Source organism: Microcaecilia unicolor, chromosome 8, assembly GCF_901765095.1.
Source record: "Microcaecilia unicolor chromosome 8, aMicUni1.1, whole genome shotgun sequence".
NCBI lineage: Eukaryota > Metazoa > Chordata > Amphibia > Gymnophiona > Siphonopidae > Microcaecilia > Microcaecilia unicolor.
In genome coordinates, this window is record NC_044038.1 from 94,492,366 (window position 1) to 94,519,964 (window position 27,599).

Below are 27,599 nucleotides of genomic sequence, written 5' to 3' on the forward strand. Positions count from 1 at the left end.
AGGGAACTTTATGCCAACTGTGCAGATGGAGCCAGACCTGTTTTTGTCTTCTTTACATCTATAGACTTCTTTACAGCCTAGGACTAGCTGAGCCTGTCCAGATGACATGGAACCAGTTTGTAATTATATTGTGTCCCCACTTTCCTGTGGGGACACAATGAGGGGCATAATTGAACAAAAACGTCTATCTCCATGGGCGTTTATCTCCGAGAACGGGTCCGTGAAGGGGCGGACCGAACAGTATTTTCGAAAAAAATAGATGTCCATGTTTTATTCGACAATTTGTGAGCTGGGCGTTTTTGTTTTTCAGTGATAATGGAAAATGAAAGCGCCCAGCTCAAAAACAAATAAATCCAAGGCATTTGTTCGTGGGAGGGGCCAGGAGTCGTAGTGCACTGGTCCCCCTCACATGCCAGGACACCAACCGGGCACCCTAGGGGGCACTTTTCCAAAAACAAAAAAAAAGGTAAAAGAGCTCCCAGGTGCATAGCACCCTTCCCTTGGGTGTTGAGCCCCCCAAATCCCCCTCAAAACCCACCACCCACAAGTCTACACCATTACTATAGCCCTAAGGGGTGAAGGGGGGCACCTACATGTGGGTACAGTGGGTTTGGGGGGCTGTTTGGAGGGCTCCCATTTACCAGCACAAGTGTAACAGGTGGGGGGGGGGATGGGCCTGGGTCCACCTGCCTGAAGTCCACTGCACCCCCTAATAACTGCTCCAGTGACCTGCATACTGCTGCCAGGGAGGTGGGTATGACATTTGAGGGTGAAAATAAAAAGTTGTGAAACGGCATATTTTGTGGTGGGAGGGGGTTTGTGACCACTGGGGGAGTCAGGGGAGGTCATCCCCGATTCCCTCCAGTGGTCATCTGGTCATTTAGGGCACATTTTGGGGCCTTATTCGTGGAAAAATAGGGTCCAGGAAAAGTGCCCTAAATTCTCGCTAAAAACGCATATTTTTCTTCCATTATCGGCGAAAGGCGCCCATCTCTGATCGCCCGATAACCACGCCCCAGTTCCGCCTTCACCACGCCTTTGACACGCCCCCATCAACTTTGTCCGCATCCGCGACGGAGTGCAGTTGAAAACGTCCAAATTCGGCTTTCGATTATACCGCTTTATTCGTTTTTGTGAGATAAACGTCTATCTCCCGATTTGGGTCGCAATATAGGCGTTTTTCTTTTTCAATTATAAGCTGGAATGTAATTACATTGCCCCTGGGCAAACCTGCCTCTTTTTGGAGTTCAAGGGCACACAGGATGACTGTGTTACAGGACACATGGGCCGATATTGCAGTACTGCTATGTCTGACTGAGTGAAATGTGGAAACAGCTCAGCGAATAAGAGTGCTACATACGGATCTCATCCTTCAGTTCTTCAGAGAGTCTTGGATTCTTGTACAGCAGGGCTAGGCTCTGGTTCAGGCGCTCCTCGATCACATGCAGGTGGGTGTGAACCTACAGAGAGGTGTATGGGAGGAAGAGAAGAACCACAAAAAGGAAAGAGAGAGAGAGAGAGATGAATATACCAGAGTGACAGTAAGAGAGAAAGGAATAAAGATGAGATAGACAGAGGACCAGAAAGAAAGGGGAGGGGGGGGGGGGGAAGAGAACAGATAATCAGACACAGGGCCATAGAAAAGGAGAGAGAAGCAGATGTAGGAAAGGAAGAAGAGAGTTCAAGAAAGAGGCAGGGCCATAGAGGCAGAGTACAGAAAGTGCATAGCAGAAAGATAGAGATCACAGGGGAGTGATCAAGACAAACAAATACAGGGAACAAGATGAGAGATCCCAAGTGAAAGCATGAAAGACAGGCAGACACAGGATCAAAAACAGAGGGCAATACAAAAAAGAAAGTGAGTAGGTCAGAGAAAGTTAAGATGGAGAAAGCAAGGGAGAGGCCAAGAGGGAGACAGATATATAGACACAGGCCAAGAGGGAGAGAGATATAGAGACCACAGTAGAGAGAGGGAATCCCGGAGAAAAATGAGGAAGGGTAGAGACAGAAAGGGGCGAGAGACAAGGAGAGAAGGAAAAAAGGCAGAAAGAAAAAGAAGAGATTTTACAGCTGAATGTTCTGCAGCTAGTTCTGAGAGAAATTTCCATGCTCCCCCAATACAGTGAGCTAGAGGGTGACCAAAACCAATTTCTTTTGTTTCGACTGCAACCAAATCTGCAACCGAATTTTGTTGTTTGGTTTTGGGCAAAGTCAAAACTGAAAATGGCCACCCCTAATCATCGCTATATCCCCCTTCCTTCCCCCCCCAACAGGAACAGACCCCACTCACTCCCCCAAAACTGAAGTAGCCCTCTCCTAGACCCCAATTCCCATCCACAGGTCACCAAGGGCCTACCTTATGATCATTAGTGGTCTAGTGCTGCGGTCATGGCAGGAGTGATCCCCACTTGTTCTTGCCCATGCTGGTTCCATTGTCAAAATGGCTGCCACAACCTCTAGCAACGGTCTTGCGAGACTGCTGCTAGAAGTCACAGCAGCCATTTTGAGACAGGAGCCAGTATGGGCAGGAGCGACTGGGGATCGTGCCTTCCATGACTGCACCACTAAACCATCAAAAATCATAAGACAGGCCGATGGGGGCCTACAGGAGGAAGTGGGAGTTGCTCCTGTTTGAGGGACATGCCACTGTTTCAGATTCAGCTAAAAACACACTGGCGTTTTTGGCTGAAACCAAAAGAGGACTGAGTACAGATTTCAGCCTGGTTTTGGCGTCAAAACTGAAATCATATTGGCCTCTACAGTGAGCAAATATCGGCAGCAAAAGCAGAGCTTCCAAGTTACCTAGTTCCAGGAAAGAGATCTTAGGTCAGTTCTAGATTTCTGAAACCTTTGCCTGATGCATTACAGTACTTTCAGCACTGATTTCAATAGGTAGAATCAGGGACTACAAAAACCATACTGCTTAAAGTTTAAAACCAGGACTGGCCAAAAAGTCTCCCTCCTGGAACTGGATAACATGACAGCTCTGCAAAAGTGGCTTCCTGTTTATGAGACAGCAAGAAGGAGGCAGATCCAGATGGGACATGGAGTGGTACCCGAATGAAGGAAGCAGGTGTCCCCTTCATCTGGGGTTTACACTATGGGGAAGATGGGAGGCTGGTCAAGCAGTGGGACAACAGCCAGAACTTTGGGAGTCTTTTAAGTATCTCAAGTAGCTCCAGAATGGAGTTTTCCAAGCTGCTATGGAAACAGACTGGACTCCTATGCCAAGCAAAGAGGAAGGGGGGACGGGAAGTGATGTCTCGTGGACACACTGGGAGAGGTAGGAAGCCTGGACTGGACTCTAATTTCCAGTAGGAATGGAGGTAGCCTAGAGAACGTATGGACAGAATGAAGAGCAGGAAATGATGTTACCTACCTGATACTTCATTTGCTCTGCTTTGTCAGGGTCCACAGTCATGACATGCTGGTAGTGCTGGAGTGTGTGCCGCTGGTCCTTCTGCTCTGCTTGGATGTACCTCTTCAGTGCTAGAAGCACACGTTCTGGCTACAGAGCCAATTCAAGAACAGAAGCAGAGATTATGATCAGCCACACAGCAGGTGTTACTGTTAAAGCTGTACTGAATAACATATTTTAACTATTCGGCTGAATATGGATAATGAAAAATATTATTTGGCCGAATATGAATACCGAATACAAATAATGGGAATTGAGCTTTAACATAACAAATAATAAAAGAAGCAAGATGAAATCAGAGATCAAGTGTTTATTTCAGTAGGATTTAGCACAGTAGAGTCCCAGATTATTTGTTTTCAAATTTAAATCACTATTCAGCCGAATACAAATAATGTATCAGGGCACTATTTCGGGCCGAATCAAATCAAATATTTGGTACAGCCCTAGTTATTACTTTCTCTATGTATTTATTATGCACTAAGTACACCCTCCTGTTCCTGGATACATCATGTAGAAATCTGGTGTAGAGGGGAGTGACCTAACCAGACAACACAGCCCCTTCCTCAGCCTTGAACCAATGGAACTGTACATGCCCTTTAAGCTGCTTTTACCTGAGGAGGATTGGCCTGCACAACAGACAAGTAGCTTTCCAGTGCCACCCGACGGTTGTCATTCAGTAGCGCCACCACCCGGGCAAGGTGTGTCTCCACAAGCCGCTGCCGCTCCCCAGCCACCTGGTCCTCCAGTGTTTGTAGAATTGACTGGAAATGCTACAAGGGACAGAGGACAAAGTGCTGGAAAGTTAGACATTAGAATTACACCCCAGTCCAAGACAGCACTTGGTGTGTGAGGCAAACTGCATAGATGGAAAGGAATTTATATAGAGGAATTATCCAGAGTTTTCACAATTGTGTAACATTCAGATAATCAGTCAATAATACCAATATATTGATTCTGTGATATAATAGCTGTGATCATACCAACAAATGCAGATATACTTACTATAAGAAGATGTTGAAAACGTTCCTTTTTGAAAAAACTTACTCCATTAGTAATTCTGCTTATTAGTCACCCTAATTGTTGTTAGTGTTCTCTCCTTATTCTGCTGTAAAATTCATGTGTTGTACTTCTCTACTTTTGTAATTCATGTAAGCCACATTGTGCCTGCATTTGTGGGAATCTGTGGGGTATAAATGAACCATAAATACATAATAAATAAATAATATAGCTCTAGCAATATAGTTCCATCTATTTGTCATCATTATCAAGTGTGGTCTTTGAGATGAAGGTTGTCAACAATGTACCAGAGAAGGTATTGGATCAAAGATATTTCAAAGTGGAGAGAGTGGGGATGGGAAAGGATCAAAATGAGGGAACAGGTTTGTGTGATGCAGAACTTTAGATGAATGTGGTACCGTTACTTGGATTGATCACAGTTTAATATTGTTTATGTTGCCTGTGGTTGGGAAAGGTAACCAGAGGAGTGGGAGGTTTATGAATAGTATGAAGGATGATTGATATTTATTTATTTGTTACATTTGTATCCCACATTTTCCCACCTATTTGCAGGCTCAATGTGGCTTACATAGTACCGTAACGGCGTTAGCTAGTTCCAGTATGAACAAATACAAGGTGATATTGTGGTAGAATGAGGTTCATGTAAGGTAAATACATTAGGGGAACATAGAAAGGAAGAGGAGGAGTTAGGATATGTCCATTACGGTCTTTGGTTATGATATGTCGCAGTTAGCCAGGTTTTTTATGTTGGGTCGGTGGGGTATGACTTTTTGAACAGGTTTGTTTTTAGTGCTTTCCGGAAATTTAGGTGGTCGAGCGTAGTTTTTACTACTTTTAGCAGTGCGTTCCATAGTTGTGCGCTTAAGTAGGAAAAGCTGGATGCATAAGTAGATTTATATTTGAGTCCTTTGCTGCTTGGGTAGTGGAGGTTTAGGTATGATCGTGATGATTTAGTAGTGTTTCTGGTTGGCAGGTCGATGAGGTCTGTCATGTATCCTGGGGCTTCGCCGTTAATAATTTTATGAACTGTCGTGCAGATTTTGAAAGCAATATGTTCTTTGATTGGAAGCCAGTGCAAATTTTCTCGGAGGCGTTTGGTGCTGTCAAACACGTTTTTCCAAATATAAGCCTTGCTGCTTTATTTTGGGTGGTCTGAAGTTTCTTTATGATTTGTTCCTTGCATCCCGTATAAATTGCATTGCAATAGTCTGCGTGGCTTAGTACCATTGATTGTATCAGGTTGCGAAATATTTCCCTCGGGAAGAATGGTTTCACGCGTTTGAGTTTCCACATTGAGAAGAACATTTTCTTTATGGTGGATTTCGCTTGGGTCTCTAGTGAGAGGTTCCGGTCGATTGTTACTCCGAGAATGTTCAGGCTGTCTGAGATAGGGAGGGTGTAACCTGGGGTGTTAATGTTTGTGGGTTTGTATGTATTGTATTGGGATGAGATGATTTATAGGAAGTGTGGCTACATAAGTACATAAGTACATAAGTAGTGCCATACTGGGAAAGACCAAAGGTCCATCTAGCCCAGCATCCTGTCACCGACAGTGGCCAATCCAGGTCAAGGGCACCTGGCACGCTCCCCAAACGTTGCATAAAGCATCTGGTCTGGAGTTACCTGATATAGTTGAGCATTGGAATGTAACATTGTTTAAAGCCTTGGATCAGGTGGCGCCTGGATGCAGTTACCTTGGTTCTCAGCTGCTTTAAGAGAATTATAATGTGAGTTGCACCAGGTAGAACAAGAATGGTGGAGAAACAAGGATATGGACTGTAAAGATAGTTATAGAATAAAATTGCTGGAGTATTGAGTGATGGTGGTAAGAGAAAAAAGTGAATATTATCAAAAAAGAATTAGTGAGTCATTGAATCGATCTGAAGAGTTGTTTTCTATAGTTAGATTACTGACTGCAGTTAAGGAATTCTCTGCGAGTGACTCTGGGATATCTGCTGATGGTTTTGCAGATTTTTATTGAAATGAAGATGCAGAATGTGGGTGGATGGATTCTCCCAGCGAATGATTGAGTGTGACTCTGAGAGGAAAACTGTCACATTTTGGGCCAAGTTTGTTAAAGTATCTGACAGAGAGGTATTAGCATGTTTGATAGTCTGTTGACCAACAGGATCTGTGATGGATGTGTGCAGTTTGTATGTTTTGAGGACAATGTCTGCTTCAATTTTGCCCATGTTGATAGAAATGGTTGACAAATCATTAGATAGTGGGCTAGTACCGGCTGACTTTAAAATTGCTACTATTTTGCCCAAAGTTAAGAATATTACTTTGGACGTTACCACACTTAACAATTATTGTCCAGTTGCTACCTTACCAATGTTGGCAAAAATTATTGAGAAAGTGGTTTATGGTCAATTGAAGGATCATTTATTGACTGGGCAATGCCTTGATCCATTTCAGTATGGATTCCGTACTGCACACAGTACTGAGTGGTTGTTGTCAGCTATGCTCAATGAGATTCAGAAGGGTTGGATAAACATGTCAGCTTTCTCATGGTGTTTCTTGATGTATCTACTGCATTTGATACCCTCAATCATCAGATTTTGTTGCAGCATTTAATGGACTGTGGCACTGCGGGATCTGTATTGACCTGGTTTAAGTCTTATCTTATTGACAGAAGAATGCAGGTTCATGTTGGGGATGAACTGTCTACTATGAGATCTGTGAAATGTGGAGTACCTCAAGGCTCAGCTCTGTCTAGGATATTTAATATCTATATAGCTCCTGTGTGTAAGATTCTCAGGAAGTTTTGAATGGCATACCACATTAATGCGGATGACATTCAACTTTTTCTCCCACTGACAAAGCCGGTGCCTGATATGGTTAGTCGATTGCAGGTAATTTTGGAGAGGTTGCATCACTGGATGCTTAAGAACAGTTTATCCCTTAATACGTCAAAACCTGATTTACTGTTGGTTACTACTGAATCAACAATGTCTTTTCCATCTGAAGTGGTAATATCAGATACTGTGATTCTGATATCTACTATTGTAAAAAACTTGGGGCTCTACTGTGCTAAATCCTACTGATTGTTACTACATTGTCTTTTTTTTATCTCAGATGTGTTTTGTGGTGAAAAGATAGTTTTATGAGCTATGACTGTTAACTTTTGACAGGTTTGGATTATTTGTTATGTGAGACTACGTGCTGCACATATACAGGCGCTCCAGGTAGTGATGAATTCGACAGTCCGCTTGTTATATGGGCTGTCAAAATATGAATACATTACATCTTGGTTTCAGAAGTTAAATTGGTTAACTATGCATGATAGAATTAAGTACAAGTTGTTGATTCTGGTTCATTATTGTGTGCATCATGATTCATCTCAGTATTTATCAGATTGTGTTCATCTATATCGCCCACAGTGGACGCTTCGCTCGGATAATACTTGTTTGTTAACATAGAGGGGCATAATAGAATGAAAACGTCTATCTCCATGGGCGTTTATCTCCGAGAACGAGTCCGTGAAGGGGCGGACCGAACCGTATTTTCGAAAAAAATAGACGTCCATGTTTTATTCGACAATTTGTGAGCTGGGCGTTTTTGTTTTTCAGTGATAATGGAAAATGAAAGCGCCCAGCTCAAAAACAAATAAATCCAAGGCATTTGTTCGTGGGAGGGGCCAGGATTCGTAGTGCACTGGTCCCCCTCACATGCCAGGACACCAACCGGGCACCCTAGGGGGCACTTTTACAAAAACAAAAAAAAAGGTAAAAGAGCTCCCAGGTACCCTTCCCTTGTATGTTGAGCCCCCCAAATCCCCCTCAAAACCCACTGCCCACAAGTCTACACCATTACTATAGCCCTAAGGGGTGAAGGGGGGCACCTACATGTGGGTACAGTGGGTTTGGGGGGGGGGGTTGGACGACTAAGCATTAAGCAGCACAATTGTACCAGGTAGGGGGGGAATGGGCCTGGGTCCACCTGCCTGAAGTCCACTGCACCCCCTAACAACTGCTCCAGGGACCTGCATACTGCTGCCAGGGAGGTGGGTATGACATTTGAGGGTGAAAATAAAAAGTTGTGAAACATCATTTTTTGTGGTGGGAGGGGGTTAGTGACCACTGGGGGAGTCAGGGGAGGTCATCCCCGATTCCCTGTGGTGGTAATCTGGTCATTTAGGGCACTTTTTGGGGCCTTATTCGTGAAAAAACAGGGTCCAGGAAAAGTGCCCTAAATTCTAGCTACAAACGCATACTTTTTTCCATTATCGGCGAAAGGCGCCCATCTCTGTTCGGGTGATAACCTGCCCCAGTCCCACCTTCACCACGCCTCCGACATGCCCCCGTGAACTTTGTACGCTTCCGCGATGGAGTGCAGTTGAAAACGTCCAAGTTCGGCTTTCGATTATACCGCGTTATTCGTTTTTGTGAGATAAACGTCCATCTCCCAATTTAGGTTGGAACTTGGACGTTTTTCTCGTTCGATTATAAGCAGGATAGTAACATAGTAGATGAGGCAGACTTGGGAAGTAACTGCTTGCCCTAGAATTTGTAGTATGGAGTGTTGCCACGATTTGGGTTTCTGCCATGTACTTGTGACTTGGCTTGGCCACTGTTTGGAAAACAAGATACTGGGCTAGATGGACCATTGGTCTGACCCAATATGGCTACTCTTATGTTCTTATGATGGCAGATAATGACCTGTATGGTCCATCCAGTCTGCCCAACAAGATAAACTCATTATATGTGATACTTTATATATATACCTGACCTTGATTTGTCCTTGCCATTTTCAGAGCACAGACTGTAAAAGTCTGCCCAGCATTAGCTTTGCATCCCAATTACTGGCGTTGCCACCCAATCTCTGCTAAGCTTCTGTGGATCCATTCCTTCTGAACAGGATTCCTTTATGTTTATCGCATGCATTTTTTAATTCTGTCACCACCTCCCGCGGGAGAGTATTCCAAGTATCTAACACTCTCTCCGTGAAAAAAATACTTCCTGACATTTTTCCTGATTCTGTCCCCCTTCAACCTCAATTCATGTCCTCTAGTTCTACCACCTTCCCGTCTCCAGATAAGGTCTGTTTGCGGATTAATTCATTTCAAATATTTGAACGTCTGTATCATATCACCCCAGTTTCTCCTTTCCTCCAGAGTATACATGTTCAGGTCAGTAAGTCTCTCCTCGTACATCTTGTAACGCAAATCTCATACCATTTTTGTAGCCTTTCTTTGTACCGCTTCAAGTCTTTTTACATCCTTAGCAAGATACGGCCTCCAAAACTGACCACAGTACTCCAGGTGGGGCCTCACCAACAACTTGTACAGGGGCATCAACACCTCCTTTCTTCTACTGGTTACACCTCTCTCTATACAGCCTAGCATCCTTCTGGCTATGGCCACCGCCTTGTCACACTGTTTCGTCGCCTTCAGATCCTCAGATACTATCACTTTAGAAAAATGCTGAAAGCTCATCTCTTTAAGCAAGCCTACCCAAATGCCCCAACCTTATCTCGCCAACTTCCACCCCCAATTCTGTTCTGACTTAAATACCAACCTCCCATCCTTCTCCTTCCATCTCTCCTTAATTTTATCCCTTCTTACCCTTTCTCCCAAATTACACTATCCTATCCTGTCTACCCTCTTTTATCCTAGTCATATATTATCTAGCTCAACTTATCATACACTACTAAGCCCAACTTTACATTGTTTTACTACTGTTTTATAAAAATTCTATTAACTTTGTATTTCAAATTACTATGTAAGCCGCATTGAGCCTGCATTATGTGGGAAAGCGCGGGGTACAAATCTAATAATAATAATCTCTCTTCCTGTCTGTGCATATCAGAGTCTCATCGCCTAACACATACATCTCTCATGGATTTCTACTCCCTAACAGGGGGATGATCAGAAGCAAACGCCGGCGCTAGAGGCTGTTAGCGCATGCAATTATTACTGATCATCGGTGCGGTAAAGCCCCGCGCTGTTCCAGCACTATTTTAGAGCACTGTTTAGAACAGCACGGGGCTTTGATCATCTGCTTGTAAGTGCATCACTTTGCACTTCTTTGCATTGAATTTTAATTATAAAATAGACAACAAGAAACCTCTTCAACTTGAATAAGTGCGCTGTGCAATCTCTAACTCTTATTTTTTATATAACTTGCATTCAATCTGCATGAGACACCCCATTTCCTTATACATCTCTAATCCTGCTATCTGCATATTAATCCTGTATTAAACCTTCAAACATGTTTCATATAACCTCCTCATTATAGCTAACCTGGGTTGGAATGTAGCCGTTCTTCAGATCAACCGTCGGACAAACGCCCGTACATGCGCATTCTTTATATAGTGACGTGCCCATTAGCCCTCTCATAGTATCCATTCTATCTCTTTATTGAGACCACTTGGGGCAACTGTCTGCCAATAATAAATAAACCGTTGTTCCTTCCGGGTTAACATAGAAGTAATGTTACCCGTCATATTACTAGGAATTTGATCCAAAATAACAAATCTAAGATCAGAATCCTTATGGTTCGCTTCCTCCCAATGGGAGACCAACGGGGCTTCTTTCTTCCGGGTCCTAATATTGCTCAAATGTTCGGCAATGCGGTCCTTGATCCTGCGTCTGGTTTGACCTATGTACCATTTTGCGCAGGGGCATATGATCCCATATACAACCCGTGCTGACTCACAATTGGTGTTAAATCGGAAAGTGTAATCCCGACCTGTTATCGGGTGTGTCACTACTGAGGTATTCCAGGCATGTCGACAATATACACATTTAGAGCAGCTGCTATGACTCCCCACCTGATCTCTACCTTTGACAACTCTTCCATAGGTGAGTAGTTCTCCTAAATTCTTACCTCTCTTATAAGCAAAGCATACCTCTATGGATATATTGTTTAACCGAAGAACAGCCCAATGCTTCCGTATGATCTCTTTAATCTGGTTAGTTAGCGGGGAGTATGGTAGGACACAAACCATCCGGTCTCTTTCAGAGGTATCTTTGTGGGGGTTTAGCAACCACTCCTGTTCAGCATTTCTAGCTCTTTTCATTGCTTTCTTCAACACTTTCCTGGGATATCTTCTATTACGCAGCCTCTGGTACAGTGCTCCCGCATGGTGGTCATATAATGGCCTCATCTGGAATTTTAATTGCCAAACATTAGACCATTCTTCTAGCTTCTGCAGATCCTTTTTCATTTTTTCCATTCCCTCTGGGGTTACTACTCTGTTACAAACCTTGGTATCATCTACAAAAAGGCAAACTTTACCTTCTAACCCTTTTGCAACGTCATTCTCAAAAATATATTGAACAGAATCGGTCCCAGCACCGATCCTTGAGACACTCCACTACTCACCTTTCCCTCCTCCGAGTGAATTCCATTAACCACCACCCTCTGATGTCTGTCCGTCAACCAGTTCCTAATCCACTTCACCACTATAGGTTCTATCTTCAGACAGTCAAGTTTATTCAAGAGCCTCCTATGAAGAACCGTGTCAAAGGCTTTGCTGAAATCTAAGCAGATGACATCTATCACACACCCTCGATTCAATTCTTTGTTCACAATTTACTTTTGGTAAAACCATGTTGTCTCGGATCTAGCAACTTATTGAATTCCAGGAAATTCACTATCCGTTCTGTCAGCATCGCTTCCATTACTTTTCCAATAACCGAAACGAGGCTTACCAGTCTGTAGTTTCCAGCTTCTTCTCTGTCACCACTTTTGTGAAGAGGGACATCCGCTTTTCTCCAATCCCATGGTACCTCCCCTGTCTCCAAGGATTTATTAAACAAATCTTTAAGAGGACCGCCAGAATCTGTCTGAGCTTCCTCAATATCCTGGGATGGATCCAGTGGTGTGCTGGTAAATGTTTTAACAACAGGCTCTGTCCCCGGTTCATCTCTGTGCCTCCCCCGTCCACCTCCCCGCCCTCCCCCCCCAAATTGCAGAGCTGGCTATAGCTGGGGAGAAAGCCTGGGGGGGCAATGCATTACTCTCTCCAGGAAAAAAAAAATTAAATGCTCCCAGGTTCCAATCTAATTCATCTAATTAATGTGGGATAAAATATCATAAATAAGTAAATAAATATAAACTTTTAACGCTGAGCACTTGATTCTCATAACATGATGTCTGTTTTAGAAGCCCTTTACCAGGAAAAAAAAAAACTCTCTGCAGTATACCCAAAATGACACAAACCAAATTAGCATACAGACCAGGAATTAGGAGAATAGATAGTCTTGCCAACTGTGAAAAACAATGTGTTATCAAAATCTCAGAACCTGACAAACAGATCCCTATTCAGACACTTGGCCTTGCAGTCACACATGAAGAACAGATAGACCCTCTTCAAATTCTTCAAAAATTTACCTGAAATCCTAAGAACTTAGACTATGCATTCAGCACAATACTAGAAAAACAGAAAGAAACACATTTGCTATACATTGCAAAATATGATAGCAGATGTAAATTTTCAAAGAAGACATATTCCAAACACTAAAATGAAAATAAAATAAAATGATTTTTTTCTACCTTTGTTGTCTGGTGACTTTGTTTTTCTGATCATGCTGGCCCAGTATCTGATTCTGCTGCTCTTTATCTGTCCTCTTAACTCCATTTCCAGGGTGGAGGTGGTGGAGTCGAGGACTGTTCCAGAATTTAAAAAGGCATGGGATAAGCATGTGGGATCGCTTAGGAACAGGAAGAATTAGGGGTTACAGAGGATGGGCAGACTGGATGGATCATATGGCCTTTATCTGCCGTCATGTTTCTATGTTTCTATTTATTTATTTGTTACATTTGTATCCCACATTATCCCACCTCTTTGCAGGCTCAATGTGGCTTACATTATTCCGTGATGGCGATCGCCATTCCGGAGTGAGAAATACAAAGTAATGTTCTAATAAGTAAAGTTCATAAATGTTAGAAGTAAATTATAAAGTAGATTGGATATGCAGTTCATTACAGGCACAAGAGATAAGGGGGTAATGCGTTAATGTTCATAGGTGACAAATTTATAGATACAATCAGGTGTAGAGAATACGGTATCATCTGGTTCTAATCAAGTTTTGATGTTATGTCATTTGTGATTTCTCAATATGATATTTACTAGCCGTTAAGCCCGTTAAAACGGGCGAGTATTGGTATGCTTTATTTTGATGTGTAACTCCCGCCCTCCCTCCCAGCTGCAAGGCCCCCGCCCTCCCTCCTTCCCTGCCAGCTCCAAGGCCCTCTGTCCTGCCCTCCCAGCTCCAAGGCCCCCCTCTGTCCCTCCCTCCCAGCTCCAAGGCCCCAGTCCCTCCCCCCTCCCAGGTCCAAGGCCCCCTCCCAGCTCCAAGGCCCCCTCCCCTCCCTCCCAGTTCCAAGGGCCCCCCTCTGTCCATCTCTCCCAGCTCCAAGGCCCCCCTCCTTCTGACCTCCCATGTCCAGCATCCTCCCTGCTTCCCTCCCAGCTCCAAGGCCCCCTCCCCTCCCCCTCTTCCCTCCCAGCTCCAAGGCCCACCCTCCTCCCAGCCAGCTGCAAGGCTCCCCTCTGTCCATCCCTCCCAGCTCCAAGGCCCCCCTCCTTCTGAGACCTCCCATGTCCAGCATTTCTCCTGCCTCCCCCCCCCCCCTGAGGTCACCGCTACCGCTACCCCCCTCCACCTGGGCTGGGCCCTCTCTTCTCCAATGAACTTACAGCGCCGAAACCGCAGCAGGCAGATCAGCTCTCATCGGCCTTCCTTCCCTGCCTGTGTCCCGCCCTCATGTGACGTAACGTCGGCGAGGGCGGGACACAGGCAGGGAAGGAAGGCCGACGGGAGCTGATCTGCCTGCTTCAGTTTCGGCGCTGTAAGTTCAATGGAGAAGAGAGAGCCCGGCCCGGGTGGAGGGGGTCCGGCGCCGACCCCGGGGGGGGGGGAGCGGTAGTGACCTCGGCGGTTCCCTCCTCAGCGCAGTAGTATCCCTCTCTGTTCCATCATCATGTCTTGACGCGGGGCGGGACAGAGAGGGAAGTCTCTACTGCGCATTTGCAAGTGAGTCGGTCACTTGCCATTTATATGTTTGATTTGTTACATTTGTATCCTACATTTTCCTACCTATTTGCAGGCTCAATGTGGCTTACATAGTACCGTAAAGGCGGTCGTCAATTCCGGTATAAACAATTACACAGTGATGTTGTGGTAGCATGAGGTTCACGTGGAACAGACATATTAGGGAATCGTATAGAGGAAGAGTTATGCTATGTCCATTACGTGCTTTGGTTTCGTAGTGTTGCAGGGATCAGGCATTTAAGCTGGGTCGGTAGGGTATGCCTTTTTGAACAAGTAAGTTTTTAGTGATTTCCAGAAGTTTAGATGCTTATACGTTGTTTTCACGGCTTTTGGTAATGCGTTCCATAGTTGTGTGCTTATCTAGGAAAAGCTGGATGCATAAGTTGATTTGTATTTGAGTCCTTTGCAGCTTGGGTAGTGGAAGTTTAGATACGTTCGTGTTGATTCGGTTGTATTTCTGACTGGTAGGTCGATGAGGTCTGTCATGTATCCCGGGGCCTCACCGTAGATAATTTTATGAACCAGGGTGCAGATTTTGAAAGCAATACATTCTTTGATTGGGAGCCAGTGCAATTTTTCTCGGAGGGGTTTGGCGCTTTCCAATCGCGTTTTTCTAAATATAAGCCTGGCTGCTGTGTTTTGAGCAGTCTGAAGTTTCTTTATGAGTTGTTCTTTGCACCTGCATAAATTCCATTGCAGTAGTCTATATGGCTTAGAACCAGTGATTGTATCAGGTTGCGAAATGTTTCCCTCGGGAAGAATGGTTTCACGCATTTGAGTTTCCACATTGAGTGGAACATTTTGTTGTAGATTTCACATGGCTCTCTAGTGTAAGGTTGTGGTCGATTGTAACCCCGAGGATTTTCAGGCTGTCTGAGATGGGGAGGGTGTAATCTGGGGTGTTTATATTTACATAAGTACATAAGTAATGCCACACTGGGAAAAGACCAATGGTCCATCGAGCCCAGCATCCTGTCCACGACAGCAGCCAATCCAGGCCAAGGGCACCTGGCAAGCTTCCCAAACGTACAAACATTCTATACATGTTATTCCTGGAATTATGGATTTTTCCCAAGTCCATTTAGTAGTGGTTTATGGACTTGTCCTTTAGGAAACTGTCTAACCCCTTTTTAAACTCTGCTAAGCTAACCGCCTTCACCATGTTCTCTGGCAACGAATTCCAGAGTTTAATTATGCGTTGGGCGAAGAAACATTTTCTCCAATTTGTTTTAAATTTATTACACTGTAGTTTCATCGCATGCCCCCTAGTCCTAGTATTTTTGGAAAGTGTGAACAGATGATTCACATCCACCTGTTCCACTCCACTCATTATTTTATATACCTCTATCATGTCTCCCCTCAGCCGTCTCTTCTCCAAGCTGAAAAGCCCTAGCCTCCTTAGTCTTTCTTCATAGGGAAGTCGTCCCATCCCCACTATCATTTTAGTCGCCCTTTGCTGCACCTTTTCCAATTCTTCTATATCTTTCTTGAGATGCGGCGACCAGAATTGAACACAATACTCAAGGTGCGGTTGCACCATGAAGCGATACAACAGCATTATAACATCCTCACACCTGTTTTCCATACCTTTCCTAATAATACCCAAAGCGAATGCTACATACCTGTAGAAGGTATTCTCTGAGGACAGCAGGCTGATTGTTCTCACTGATGGGTGACGTCCACGGCAGCCCCTCCAATCGGAATCTTCACTAGCAAAATCCTTTGCTAGCCCTCGCGCGCCGATGTGCACCGCGCATGCGCGGCCGTCTTCCCGCCCGAAACCGGCTCGTGCCGGCCAGTCTCATATGTAGCAAGACAAAGAGAAGGGAAGACACAACTCCAAAGGGGAGGCGGGCGGGTTTGTGAGAACAATCAGCCTGCTGTCCTCGGAGAATACCTTCTACAGGTATGTAGCATTCGCTTTCTCCGAGGACAAGCAGGCTGCTTGTTCTCACTGATGGGGTATCCCTAGCCCCCAGGCTCACTCAAAACAACAACCATGGTCAATTGGGCCTCGCAACGGCGAGGACATAACTGAGATTGACCTAACAATTTATCCAACTAACTGAGAGTGCAGCCTGGAACAGAAAAAACATGGGCCTAGGGGGGTGGAGTTGGATTCTAAACCCCGAACAGATTCTGAAGCACTGACTGCCCGAACCGACTGTTGCGTCGGGTATCCTGCTGCAGGCAGTAATGAGATGTGAATGTGTGGACAGATGACCACGTCGCAGCTTTGCAAATCTCTTCAATAGTGGCTGACTTCAAGTGGGCTACCGACACTGCCATGGCTCTAACATTATGAGCCGTGACATGACCCTCAAGAGCCAGCCCAGCCTGGGCGTAAGTGAAGGAAATGCAATCTGCTAGCCAATTGGATATGGTGCATTTCCCCACAGCCACTCCCCTCCTGTTGGGATCAAAAGAAACAAACAATTGGGCGGACTGTCTGTTGGGCTGTGTCCGCTCCAGATAGAAGGCCAATGCTCTCTTGCAGTCCAATGTGTGCAGCTGACGTTCAGCAGGGCAGGAATGAGGACGGGGAAAGAATGTTGGCAAGACAATTGACTGGTTCAGATGGAACTCCGACACAACCTTTGGCAAGAACTTAGGGTGAGTGCGGAGGACTACTCTGTTATGATGAAATTTGGTGTAAGGGGCCTGGGCTACCAGGGCCTGAAGCTCACTGACTCTACGAGCTGAAGTAACTGCCACCAAGAAAATGACCTTCCAGGTCAAGTACTTCAGATGGCAGGAATTCAGTGGCTCAAAAGGAGGTTTCATCAGCTGGGTGAGAACGACATTGAGATCCCATGACACTGTAGGAGGTTTGACAGGGGGCTTTGACAAAAGCAAACCTCTCATGAAGCGAACAACTAAAGGCTGTCCTGAGATCGGCTTCCCTTCCACACGGTAATGGTATGCACTGATTGCACTAAGGTGAACCCTTACAGAGTTGGTCTTGAGACCAGACTCAGACAAGTGCAGAAGGTATTCAAGCAGGGTCTGTGTAGGACAAGAGCGCGGATCTAGGGCCTTGCTGTCACACCAGACGGCAAACCTCCTCCATAGAAAGAAGTAACTCCTCTTAGTGGAATCTTTCCTGGAAGCAAGCAAGATGCGGGAGACACCCTCTGACAGACCCAAAGAGGCAAAGTCTACGCTGTCAACATCCAGGCCGTGAGAGCCAGGGACCGGAGGTTGGGATGCAGAAGCACCCCTTCGTCCTGTGTGATGAGGGTTGGAAAACACTCCAATCTCCACGGTTCTTCGGAGGACAACTCCAGAAGAAGAGGGAACCAGATCTGACACGGCCAAAAGGGAGCAATCAGAATCATGGTGCCTCGGTCTTGCTTGAGTTTCAACGAAGTCTTCCCCACCAGAGGTATGGGAGGATAAGCATACAGCAGACCCTCCCCCCAGTCCAGGAGGAAGGCATCCGATGCCAGTCTGCCGAGGGCCTGAAGCCTGGAACAGAACTGAGGGACTTTGTGGTTGGCTCGAGATACGAAGAGATCTACCAAGGGGGTGCCCCACACCTGGAAGATCTGTCGCACTACACGGGAATTGAGCGACCACTCGTGAGGTTGCATAATCCTGCTCAACCTGTCGGCCAGACTGTTGTTTACGCCTGCCAGATATGTGGCTTGGAGCACCATGCCGTGACGGCGAGCCCAGAGCCACATGCTGACGGCTTCCTGACACAGGGGGCGAGATCCGGTGCCCCCCTGCTTGTTGATGTAATACATGGCAACCTGGTTGTCTGTCTGAATTTGGATAATTTGGTGGGACAGCCGATCTCTGAAAGCCTTCAAAGCGTTCCAGACCGCTCGTAACTCCAGAAGATTGATCTGCAGATCGCGTTCCTGGAGGGACCAGCTTCCTTGGGTGTGAAGCCCATCGACATGAGCTCCCCACCCCAGGAGAGACGCATCCGTGGTCAGCACTTTTTGTGGCTGAGGAATTTGGAAAGGACTCGATCTTCTTGGGAATGTGGGGATTACTTAATGGCTTGGTCCAGTTCGCCAGCAATGTCTTTTTGAGGACATGATGCATGGGTACTGTGGACGCTTCCTTAGGTGGAGAAGGGTAGTCCAGGAGCTCAAACATTTCAGCCCTGGGCTCGTCCTCCACAACCACCGGGAAGGGGATGGCCGTAGACATCTCCCGGACAAAGGAAGCGAAAGACAGACTCTCGGGAGGAGAAAGCTGCCTTTCAGGAGAGGGAGTGGGATCAGAAGGAAGGCCATCAGACTCCTCGTCAGAGAAATATCTGATGTCCTCCTCCTCCTCCCATGAGGCCTCACCATCGGTATCAGACACAAGTTCACGAACCTGTGTCTGAAGCCGTGCCCGGCTCGACTCCGTGGGAGGCTACCGCAGTCGGTACCGCTGTCGAAGACCTCACCCCGGGCAAGGGGCCAGCCGGCGCCTCACTCGACGGTACCGGTGGCGCAAGCACCCCCGGTACCGGAGGGGAAGGGCGCAACAGCTCTCCCAGGATCTCTGGGAGAACGGCCCGGAGACTCTCGTGCAGAGCGGCTGTGGAGAAAGACATGGAAGCCGATGCAGGTGTTGATGTCAGAGTCTGTTCCGGGCGTGGAGGCTGTTCCGGGCTGTCCATAGTGGAGTGCATCGACACCTCTTGAACAGAGGGTGAGCGGTCCTCTCGGTGCCGATGCCTGCTGGGTGCCGACTCCCTCGGCGACCCAGAGCTCTCGATGCCGACGCGGGAAGTGGACCGGTGTCGATGCTTCGACTTCTTGGGACGAAGCATGTCACCGGAGCTTCCCGGCACCGACGAGGAGGACGTAGAATCCAGCCGTCGCTTCCTCGGGGCCGAGGCCGAAGAAGGTAGGTCTCGGGGGGGCTGTACAGCAGGAGCCCTCAGGGTAGGGGGAGACCCACCCGAAGGCTCACCGCCACCAGCAGGGGAATGGACAGCCCTCACCTGCACTCCAGACGAAGCACCACCGTCCGACGACATCAGCAGACGAGGAGGTCCCGGTACCACCGACGCCGACGCAGCCTTCCGATGTCTCAGCCCCGATGCAGAGGGTCGATGCCTCGATACACTCGATGCAATCGCGGCCGAGGATGAAGGTCTGGACGCTGGCGACGTCGATGCACTCGATACTCCCGGTGCCGATGCCGACAAAGAGCCCGAGAACAAAACGTTCCACTGGGACAATCTCGCTACCTGAGTCCGCTTTTATAAAAGGGAGCACAGAATACAGGCCTGCGGGCGGTGCCCAGCCCCCAGACACTGAAGACACAACGCGTGTCTATCAGTGAGCGAGATTACCCGGGCGCACTGGGTGCACTTCTTGAAGCCGCTGGGAGACTTCGATCTCATGGGTGGAAAAATCGCGCCGGCGAGATCAAAACTCGTAATGGCGAAGATGGCACCACAAAAAGGGGAAGAAAAAACTTCGAACCGAGGCCTCAAAGGGGCCTACCCCGACGACGAAAGAAAACTTAGCGGGGCAAAAACTAGAAATATAGGAAGGGGAACAGACCGAAAAGGTATCCTTCTGAAAGGATTTTTTTTTTTTTTTTTAGCGAAGTCCAAAAAAGACGCGCGAGGTCGACTTTCGGGGCACGAACGGCATAAACACAACTGTACCGAGCGCGGACAAAAGAAGACTGGCCGGCACGAGCCGGTTTCGGGCGGGAAGACGGCCGCGCATGCGCGGTGCGCATCGGCGCGAGGGCTAACAAAGGATTTTGCTAGTGAAGATTCCGATTGGAGGGGCTGCCGTGGACGTCACCCATCAGTGAGAACAATCAGCCTGCTTGTCCTCGGAGAACATTCTATTCGCTTTCCCAGGCGCAGCAGCACACTGAGCAGAAGGTTTCAGTGTATTATCGATGACGACACCCAGATCCCTTTCTTGGTCCGTAACTCCTAACGTGGAACCTTGCATGACGTAGCTATAATTCGGGTTCTTTTTTCCCACATGCATCACCTTGCACTTGCTCACATTAAACGTCATCTGCCATTTAGCCACCCAGTCTCCCAGTCTCGTAAGGTCCTTCTGTAATTTTTCACAATCCTGTCGTGAGTTAAAGACTTTGAATAACTTTGTGTCATCAGCAAATTTAATTATCTCGCTAGTATTCAATTCAAACTTCTCCTACTGACCTATAAGTGCATTCACTCTGCCGCTCCCCAGTACCTCTCCACTCTTGTCTCTCCCTACGCCCCCCCTCGGGTACTCCGTTCTGTAGATAAATCTCTCTTATCTGTCCCCTTCTCCTCGACTGCTAATTCCAGACTCCGTTCTTTTTATCTCACTGCACCTCACGCCTGGAATAGACTTCCTGAGCCTGTACATCTAGCCCCGTCTTTGGCCGTTTTCAAGTCCAGACTAAAAGCCTACCTCTTTGTCGCTGCTTTTGACTCCTAACCACTACTCACTTGCCCTGTCCTTTTATTCCCACCTCTTTATTCCCTTACCTCTTCGTTGTTCTGTCTGTTTACCTGTCTTATTTTTTTTTTAAATTTTTTATTTATAACCATTTAAATTTTTACAAACGATAAAACAACTTGCTGGAAATACAGAGAAAGTAACAAGATAAGGAGATCAATTAAACAGTAAACAAAAAAAAACCCCGTGGTATTAACCTGATTATCCCCAGATATTACTCGTCTAATTCATTATTCCACATTGATCATCTGGTTGGCTTCTTCAAGGCCAATATGGTGTACATTCAAATCATTTCATTGAAAAACAAACTTATTGTCCAATATTAGTTAGAAATAATACATCTGATTACATTCTTTCTCTTTTAAAAACCAGAAGTTATTTAACAATGCATATACTTAAGTCTCTAATTCAAATCCCACTGATTAAAGTAATCCCAGTTTTCACAGGCTTCACTCCTTTTAAAGTAATAATTTGAGGAAATATTTCTGAGGAAAACTTTAGGAGTCATACCCGGAACTCTGGGAAAAACAATAATCTCGATATTAATCATCAAATTAATCATTTCAAAATTTCTGGTCTATTATCATAACCACTTCTTGCTCATGTAGCATCATTTGTTATATCAATTTTTTACTCTCAAAGGGTTCAGTTGAATTGTCCATGTAACTCTCTAATAAAATTATATCTGAAACAAAATTAGTTACTGCCACCATTAGGTCCCGAAGCGCCTTCCAGATGGTATTCAATGTAACCTCCACGGGAGCCAAAAACTCCAAGTTGATTTCTCATAGGTGTTTAGGAGTGGTTCCGCCGATTTGGGTTCTGCTGTAAACGTCCTCCGTTTCAGCATATATCTGTAACTCACTCCTTTGGACATGGTGGTTGAATAATTCGGGAGCAATGGAGTTGCTTTTTTCCAGGTCCAAGAGCGTCGACGCTCCTTTGCCGGCGTGAATCAAAGGACTCGTCAACCCTTTCATCTGTGGGCAGTTCATCGCGCAGCGGTCCCGCATTTGCAGCTCAGGGGATAAAACGCTGGCCATCGGCGGCTGACCGTCAGTTGTCCCCTTCCTCTCAGTTAAGGTAACCGCAATTGCAGAGAGGAAATTTACTTAAAGAAGATGAAACTTCAGAGGGCAGCTGGGCCGTTGGGCATACGAACTTCAGGTCACCATCTTACCACTCTCTCAGTTTGGGACAATCTTTGTCTGGTTTCTCCTCAGAGGCCTGTCTGATATGGGTAACCCTTCAGCAGAGCCCTCTAAGTCATTGAAACACACAAGCCCCTCCACCTCTACAAGGTGATGTTCCTTCGGAGGGGCCTGTCTTATTTAGATTGTGAGCTCTTTAAGCAGGGACTGTCTTTTCGTGTATGGTGTTCAGCGCTGCGTATGCCTTGTAGCGCTATAGAAGTGATAAGTAGTAGTAGGCCAAACTCTAAAGTCTTTATCTAAAGGACTTATCTGTTTTTCACTACTGACTTTCCTGGTTCATGTTTAAAAATGCACAAGACAATGTCCGCCAGTGAAGACCAAAATATGTGACTTCTCAAAAATGGGGAAAATGTCTCATAAATTCCTGTGGCAACACTCTCACTTTTCAGGTGCACAAAGTAATCATAGACATAAAAAAAAACCTTAGATACTTTTTTTGTTTCTTAAATATGCAAAAAAGTGTATAAAAATATATGTAATTAAATTCTTCACTTTTGAACGCACAAACTGACAGCAAGAATTCATATCACTTATCTTAGCCTGCTGTCCAGTTCAAATGAAGGGTGGTATTCCTTGCTTCCAGAATCACTGTCATGCAGTTTCTGGAAGCAGGGAAAGTGAGAGTGTTGCCACAGGAGTGTATGAGACATTTTCCCCATTTTTTGAGAAGTCACATATTTTGGTCTTCACTGGCGGACATTGTGTTGTTTAACAGCTATTCTTATTAGTCAAGTTGATCTTTTGTGTGGATTCATTAAAAATGCACTAGGCCTGTTATTCAAAATCACTTATCCATATAGCAGCAGTTTCACTGTTGATGACGGCTTTTAAAGTCGAAAAGGACTTGCTCTAGCTTACACTCAGAAGGTTGAGTGGAGGTCTGTTCTTACTAGATCATTAAGACCTAAGATTCAGGATTTTTAGTGGCGCCTGAAATATGGACTTTGTGGTGGGTGGAAATTAAATCTGATCATTTTCATGTGCAGGATCCACCCTATGGAGCAAGATACTGCCAGGACTTTCTGAGATTTAAAATCTAGTTATTTGAGCAGGGAGGGAAATGGAAGTCTGGCTCTCTTATAGAGATGATTATTGTATTATTGTTCTCTGTTTTGTCTTGTTGTAATATGCTTTACTGTGAGCCACTTAGGAATTTTATGATTTGCATTATAGAAATATTTTAAATAAATGCATGTCAATGCTACTGAAGATTCTTATAGATTGCTATCTGGATGGTGCTCAGGCACAGCAAAGACTGTTCTACCACTATCCACTTTCACTGTTCTTTTCCCGGAAAAAGTGTACTCAGCCTAGGGTGACCTTTATACATCATCCTATGTTCAATCCAAACTTTTTCAATCCGTCATTAGATCAAATGTAAAATTCCTCAATGACAATTTAATAGATTGTTCAAACGATTTCCCATTGGAGAATCCATTCATAATGTTCAATTAATTGCTATAATATTCAATTTACAGCTCAACACAGTGCTGTGTTTCGCTTTACAGCATCATCAGGAGCTGGATATCATGCACAATACTGCATTTCACAGCAGATCAAAAAGCTGGATATCTCACATCTTTGCATATTACTCTTAAGGATAGCATGGCGGGTCCTGCCTCAGGAGTACTCCCGCTCTTGAATCAGTTTTCTTTTTTTCCTGTTATTTGCATTTGAGTATTTTCCTTTAAGGCTGCATTTTTCACTGTTGATTCTTCTTTAATGTCAGCTGCCACATTAAGATGTCACCATTTATGCCATAAGTGATTGCGCCTAAAGTTTGTTAATCTAGCATCAAGACAATGGACTCGTTCTCTGAGAGCTAGGAGCTCTTTGCATCGAGCACACACATATAACCTCTCACCAGTGGTGTGCTGGAGCCGGCTCGCAAGAAAATAGGCAGAAGCTGGATCCACTGGACAGTCAAGTTTGCGGAGGACCCAGCTTTTACTTACGGATGTAGGGCAAGAAATGAAGAAGAAAGGCGGAAAGTACAGAAATAAATGGAAAGGAAGCCCTGGAAACTGAGTTAAGAGGACAGATAGTAGCAGAATCGGATACCGGGCCAGCATGATCAGAAAAACAAAGTCACCAGACAACAAAGGTAGAAAAAAATCATTTTATTTTCATTATAGTGTTTAGAATATGTCCACTTTGAGAATCAGGTGCTCAACATTAAAAGTTTATTTATTGCATTTGTATCCCACATTTTCCCACTTTTATCCCACTTTAAACATGAATTAGATTGGAACCTGGGATCATTTTAATTTTTTTCCTGGAGTAATGCCTTGCCCCCCCCCCCCCCCCAGGCTCACTCCCTGGCTATAGCCAGCTCTGCAATTTGGAGGGGACAAGCAGTTGTGGACGGGGGGTGGGGGGGGGGCCGCAGAGTTGGACCGGGGAGAGAGCCTGTTGTTAAACATTTACCAGCACACCACTGCCTCTCACCAACTGGGAGATAATCATACATATGATACTCAATGCAAAAGACTGAATATCACCCCTCTCGCTGCTGGTCTGCTGCATGCATCTTAGTATTATTGAATTGTTTAATTAATTAGAACTTATTAAGGTATAGGGATATTAGACTAATATAAAGAGCCTTAAGATTACATTTATTTAGTGTTTGCTTCTCAGAAAATAATGAAAACTCCCCTCTTATTATCCTAATTATAATAATTGACTATAAATTAAGACTGTAAATGAAAATATGTGCTTTTTCATGTAGTTAAATCTCTGACTACATCTAAATATCAAGCTATAGATATAGTCACATCAAAAGCTGCAGTTTTAGCTCACTACTTTAAGGAAAGAGTGGAGAATTTACAAAATTAACTTGTTATCTTCAACACCTATTTTTTCAAATCAGACTGCTGAACATAACAACTAAGAATCACCCATTAACTAGTTCTCTAACAAAATTCAATTTACCGACATCACTTGATTTACAGAAAACTTTGGATGCAATTAAAATTACCACTGCACCACATAATCCATTAGCATCTTTTTTAATTAAGAAAATTCAAGGTTCTCTTTCTTCCTACATACATAATATGGTCATTGCATTATTGGAATCTGGCATTGTTCCAGATGTATGGAAAACTGCTTATATTAGCTCAAGAATAAAACACTTGAAAAAAATCTCCTCTGACATTACTAATTATTGCTCTATTGAAAATCTGCCTTTTCTGTCAAAATTAAATAAGAAGGTCATTGCTGACCAACTGGTAAGATTTCTTGAAGTCACCAACTCCCTTCACCCTAATCAAACTGGGTTCATTTTACAGAGACTACACTTTTAGCATATTCATTTTAGCCAACCTCAATCAAGACAGAACAGTTGCACTTATTTCTTTAGATCTCTCTTCTGCATTTAATTTGTTAAGATTATAATTTGTTAATCAGTAGACTTCAAGAAATAGGAATTGCAACTGAATCCCTGTCGCTGAGTCGCTTCCAGATTGAGGAGTGCTGTACGAACGACAGGGCTTAAGGAAACCTGTCTATAATGCTGCTCACTGAGACTCTGGTGAGCTTGGCTGAAACCCTCGCCGAATCCAACACTGACCTTGAAGTGGATTGCCAAAGTGCCTGTCCAGGCATGGGGGTAGAGGGAGTATCCCATGTCTTCCTTCATCTCTTCCCTATACCAGGGAATAGCGATCTCACTAGGCCAAGTAAGAGCTCCATCAGGTATCTGCTACCATGATACCATCTTGGATCTGGTATTGGGGGCAGCCAGTGCTGAGAGTAGAGACAATGGACTCTTAAGGCTGAGTTTCCAAGTTTATTTAAATTTGATATACCACCAGTGGCACTGTCTCATGACAGTTTACACTAATAATATTATGGTAGTATAAAAAAGCAGAAAGTTCCATCATGTTCAAAAAGAAAGTAGAGAGAAGTAAAGTAAACTTCTTCTGTCTTGGTCTAAGTTGCCTCAATTGTGCCTGCCGAGCTTAGGGAGTCTTCAATTTCTGAATGCGTCAACAAATATGATTTCAACCTTCTTTTAAATGATTGATATGAAGGTCTAAATATAAGATTAAAGGTAGTGAGTTCCGAAGGGTTGGACTGGTAATGCTAAATATAGACTCATGAATTGTGTCCAAGAAAAACAAGCGGAAAGAAGAGACAGATGCCCAATTTTGTTGGATCTCAAGAGTTTATGGCGTAGAATATGGGACAAAATGCTGAGGTAGAAATGGGAAGCACCTTGATTGAGTTATCTTTCACAGCTTATAGTAAATCAATTGAAATTATATTTACTCCTGTGACCTTTCTTTTTTATACTTACCTTAAGGCTGCTCTAATGTCTTCCAAAACTGTGGGTTCTTGTAATCAATTACAATTACAATGTATTTCTGTACCACTGAAACCACCAGTTTCTTATCAGTTTACAATAAGTAAAAAAACAAAACAAGACAATATCTTGGTAAGAATAATACGAACCCATATAACTGACATCAAACTATTTTAAACAAAATCTCTTAAAAAGATGGGTTTTCAAATTTTCTTAAATTAAGAGGACTGTACAGTAAAACGAAGCCTAGATATGAACGGCTAAAAGTCTATCAAATATTGCAAATCTCTTTACACCCTTAATAGATGGAAAAACAAAAAGTGAATTGTGACACATTCTTCTGTTTCTAGTTTTAGAGATAAAATCTACATGATCTATCAAATAGCTTGGACATTCACCGTTCAGAATTTTGTATAAATAACAGAAGAATTTAAACCTAATCCCTGCTTTCAACAGGCAACCAGTGCAATTCAATGAGGTAAAAAGAGATTTTCTCCTGCTTCTATAAAGAAAAAATCAATCTTATTGCAATGTTCTGAATTGTTTGCATATGCCGGATAACTTGTTTAGGTGCGCCCAAGTAGATAAGGTTGCAGTAATCCAACTTGGACAAAAGTAGCGCCTGTACAACTAATCTAAACTGTTCAACTTCAAAAAACTTTCTTATGTGTCCATTTGGATGGTCAGGATTATTGCCAAGAAGTAGAAATTTGGTCTGATCAGTATTTAACTTTATACAATATCATAACATCCAAGAGCTGATTAATGTTAAACATCTATGAAAAGCTGATGAAATCAAAGTTATAGATTAATATATTGGAATCAAAACAGTGATAGGTGTGAACAAAAAGGTATGAGCAAATCCAAATAAATAATATCATCAGCGTAACTGTATGTAATATGTCCTCTACGGTACTGTCCATATCATTGTCTCTTCTGTACAGGTTTTCCATATACTCCTTCCACCCTTACTTGATCTGCAGTGCGTCAGTCAATAGTTGCCCACTGTCACATTTCAACATGCCAGTCTGTGGTTGGAACTTCTTTTTGATTTCACAGGTTTATTGAGAAACAGTTCTTTTACGTCCAGATTTGTTTCTATCTCCAATTCAATTGCAGAGGTTGTTGTAGTATTTGCCCTTGTCTCTTCTAGCCAACCTCTGGAAATCCCTATTTTGTTCTTTCATTGTCTCTCTTCTTTTTTTTTACTTCT

General features: G+C 44.4%; 1 protein-coding gene across 2 annotated transcripts in view; it reads right to left on the bottom strand.

Annotated features, from left to right (window-relative positions):
* Positions 1-27,599, bottom strand: part of APLP1 (amyloid beta precursor like protein 1) — a 254,004-nt gene that overhangs the window by 65,574 nt on the left and 160,831 nt on the right. For both annotated transcript variants that reach the window (XM_030212233.1, XM_030212232.1), the window contains exons 9-11: positions 4,030-4,188; positions 3,380-3,508; positions 1,361-1,460 (exon numbers count right to left, since the gene is read on the bottom strand). In XM_030212233.1, the coding sequence (XP_030068093.1) occupies positions 1,361-1,460; positions 3,380-3,508; positions 4,030-4,188 (388 nt within the window). The remainder of the gene's footprint in view (positions 1-1,360; positions 1,461-3,379; positions 3,509-4,029; positions 4,189-27,599) is intronic.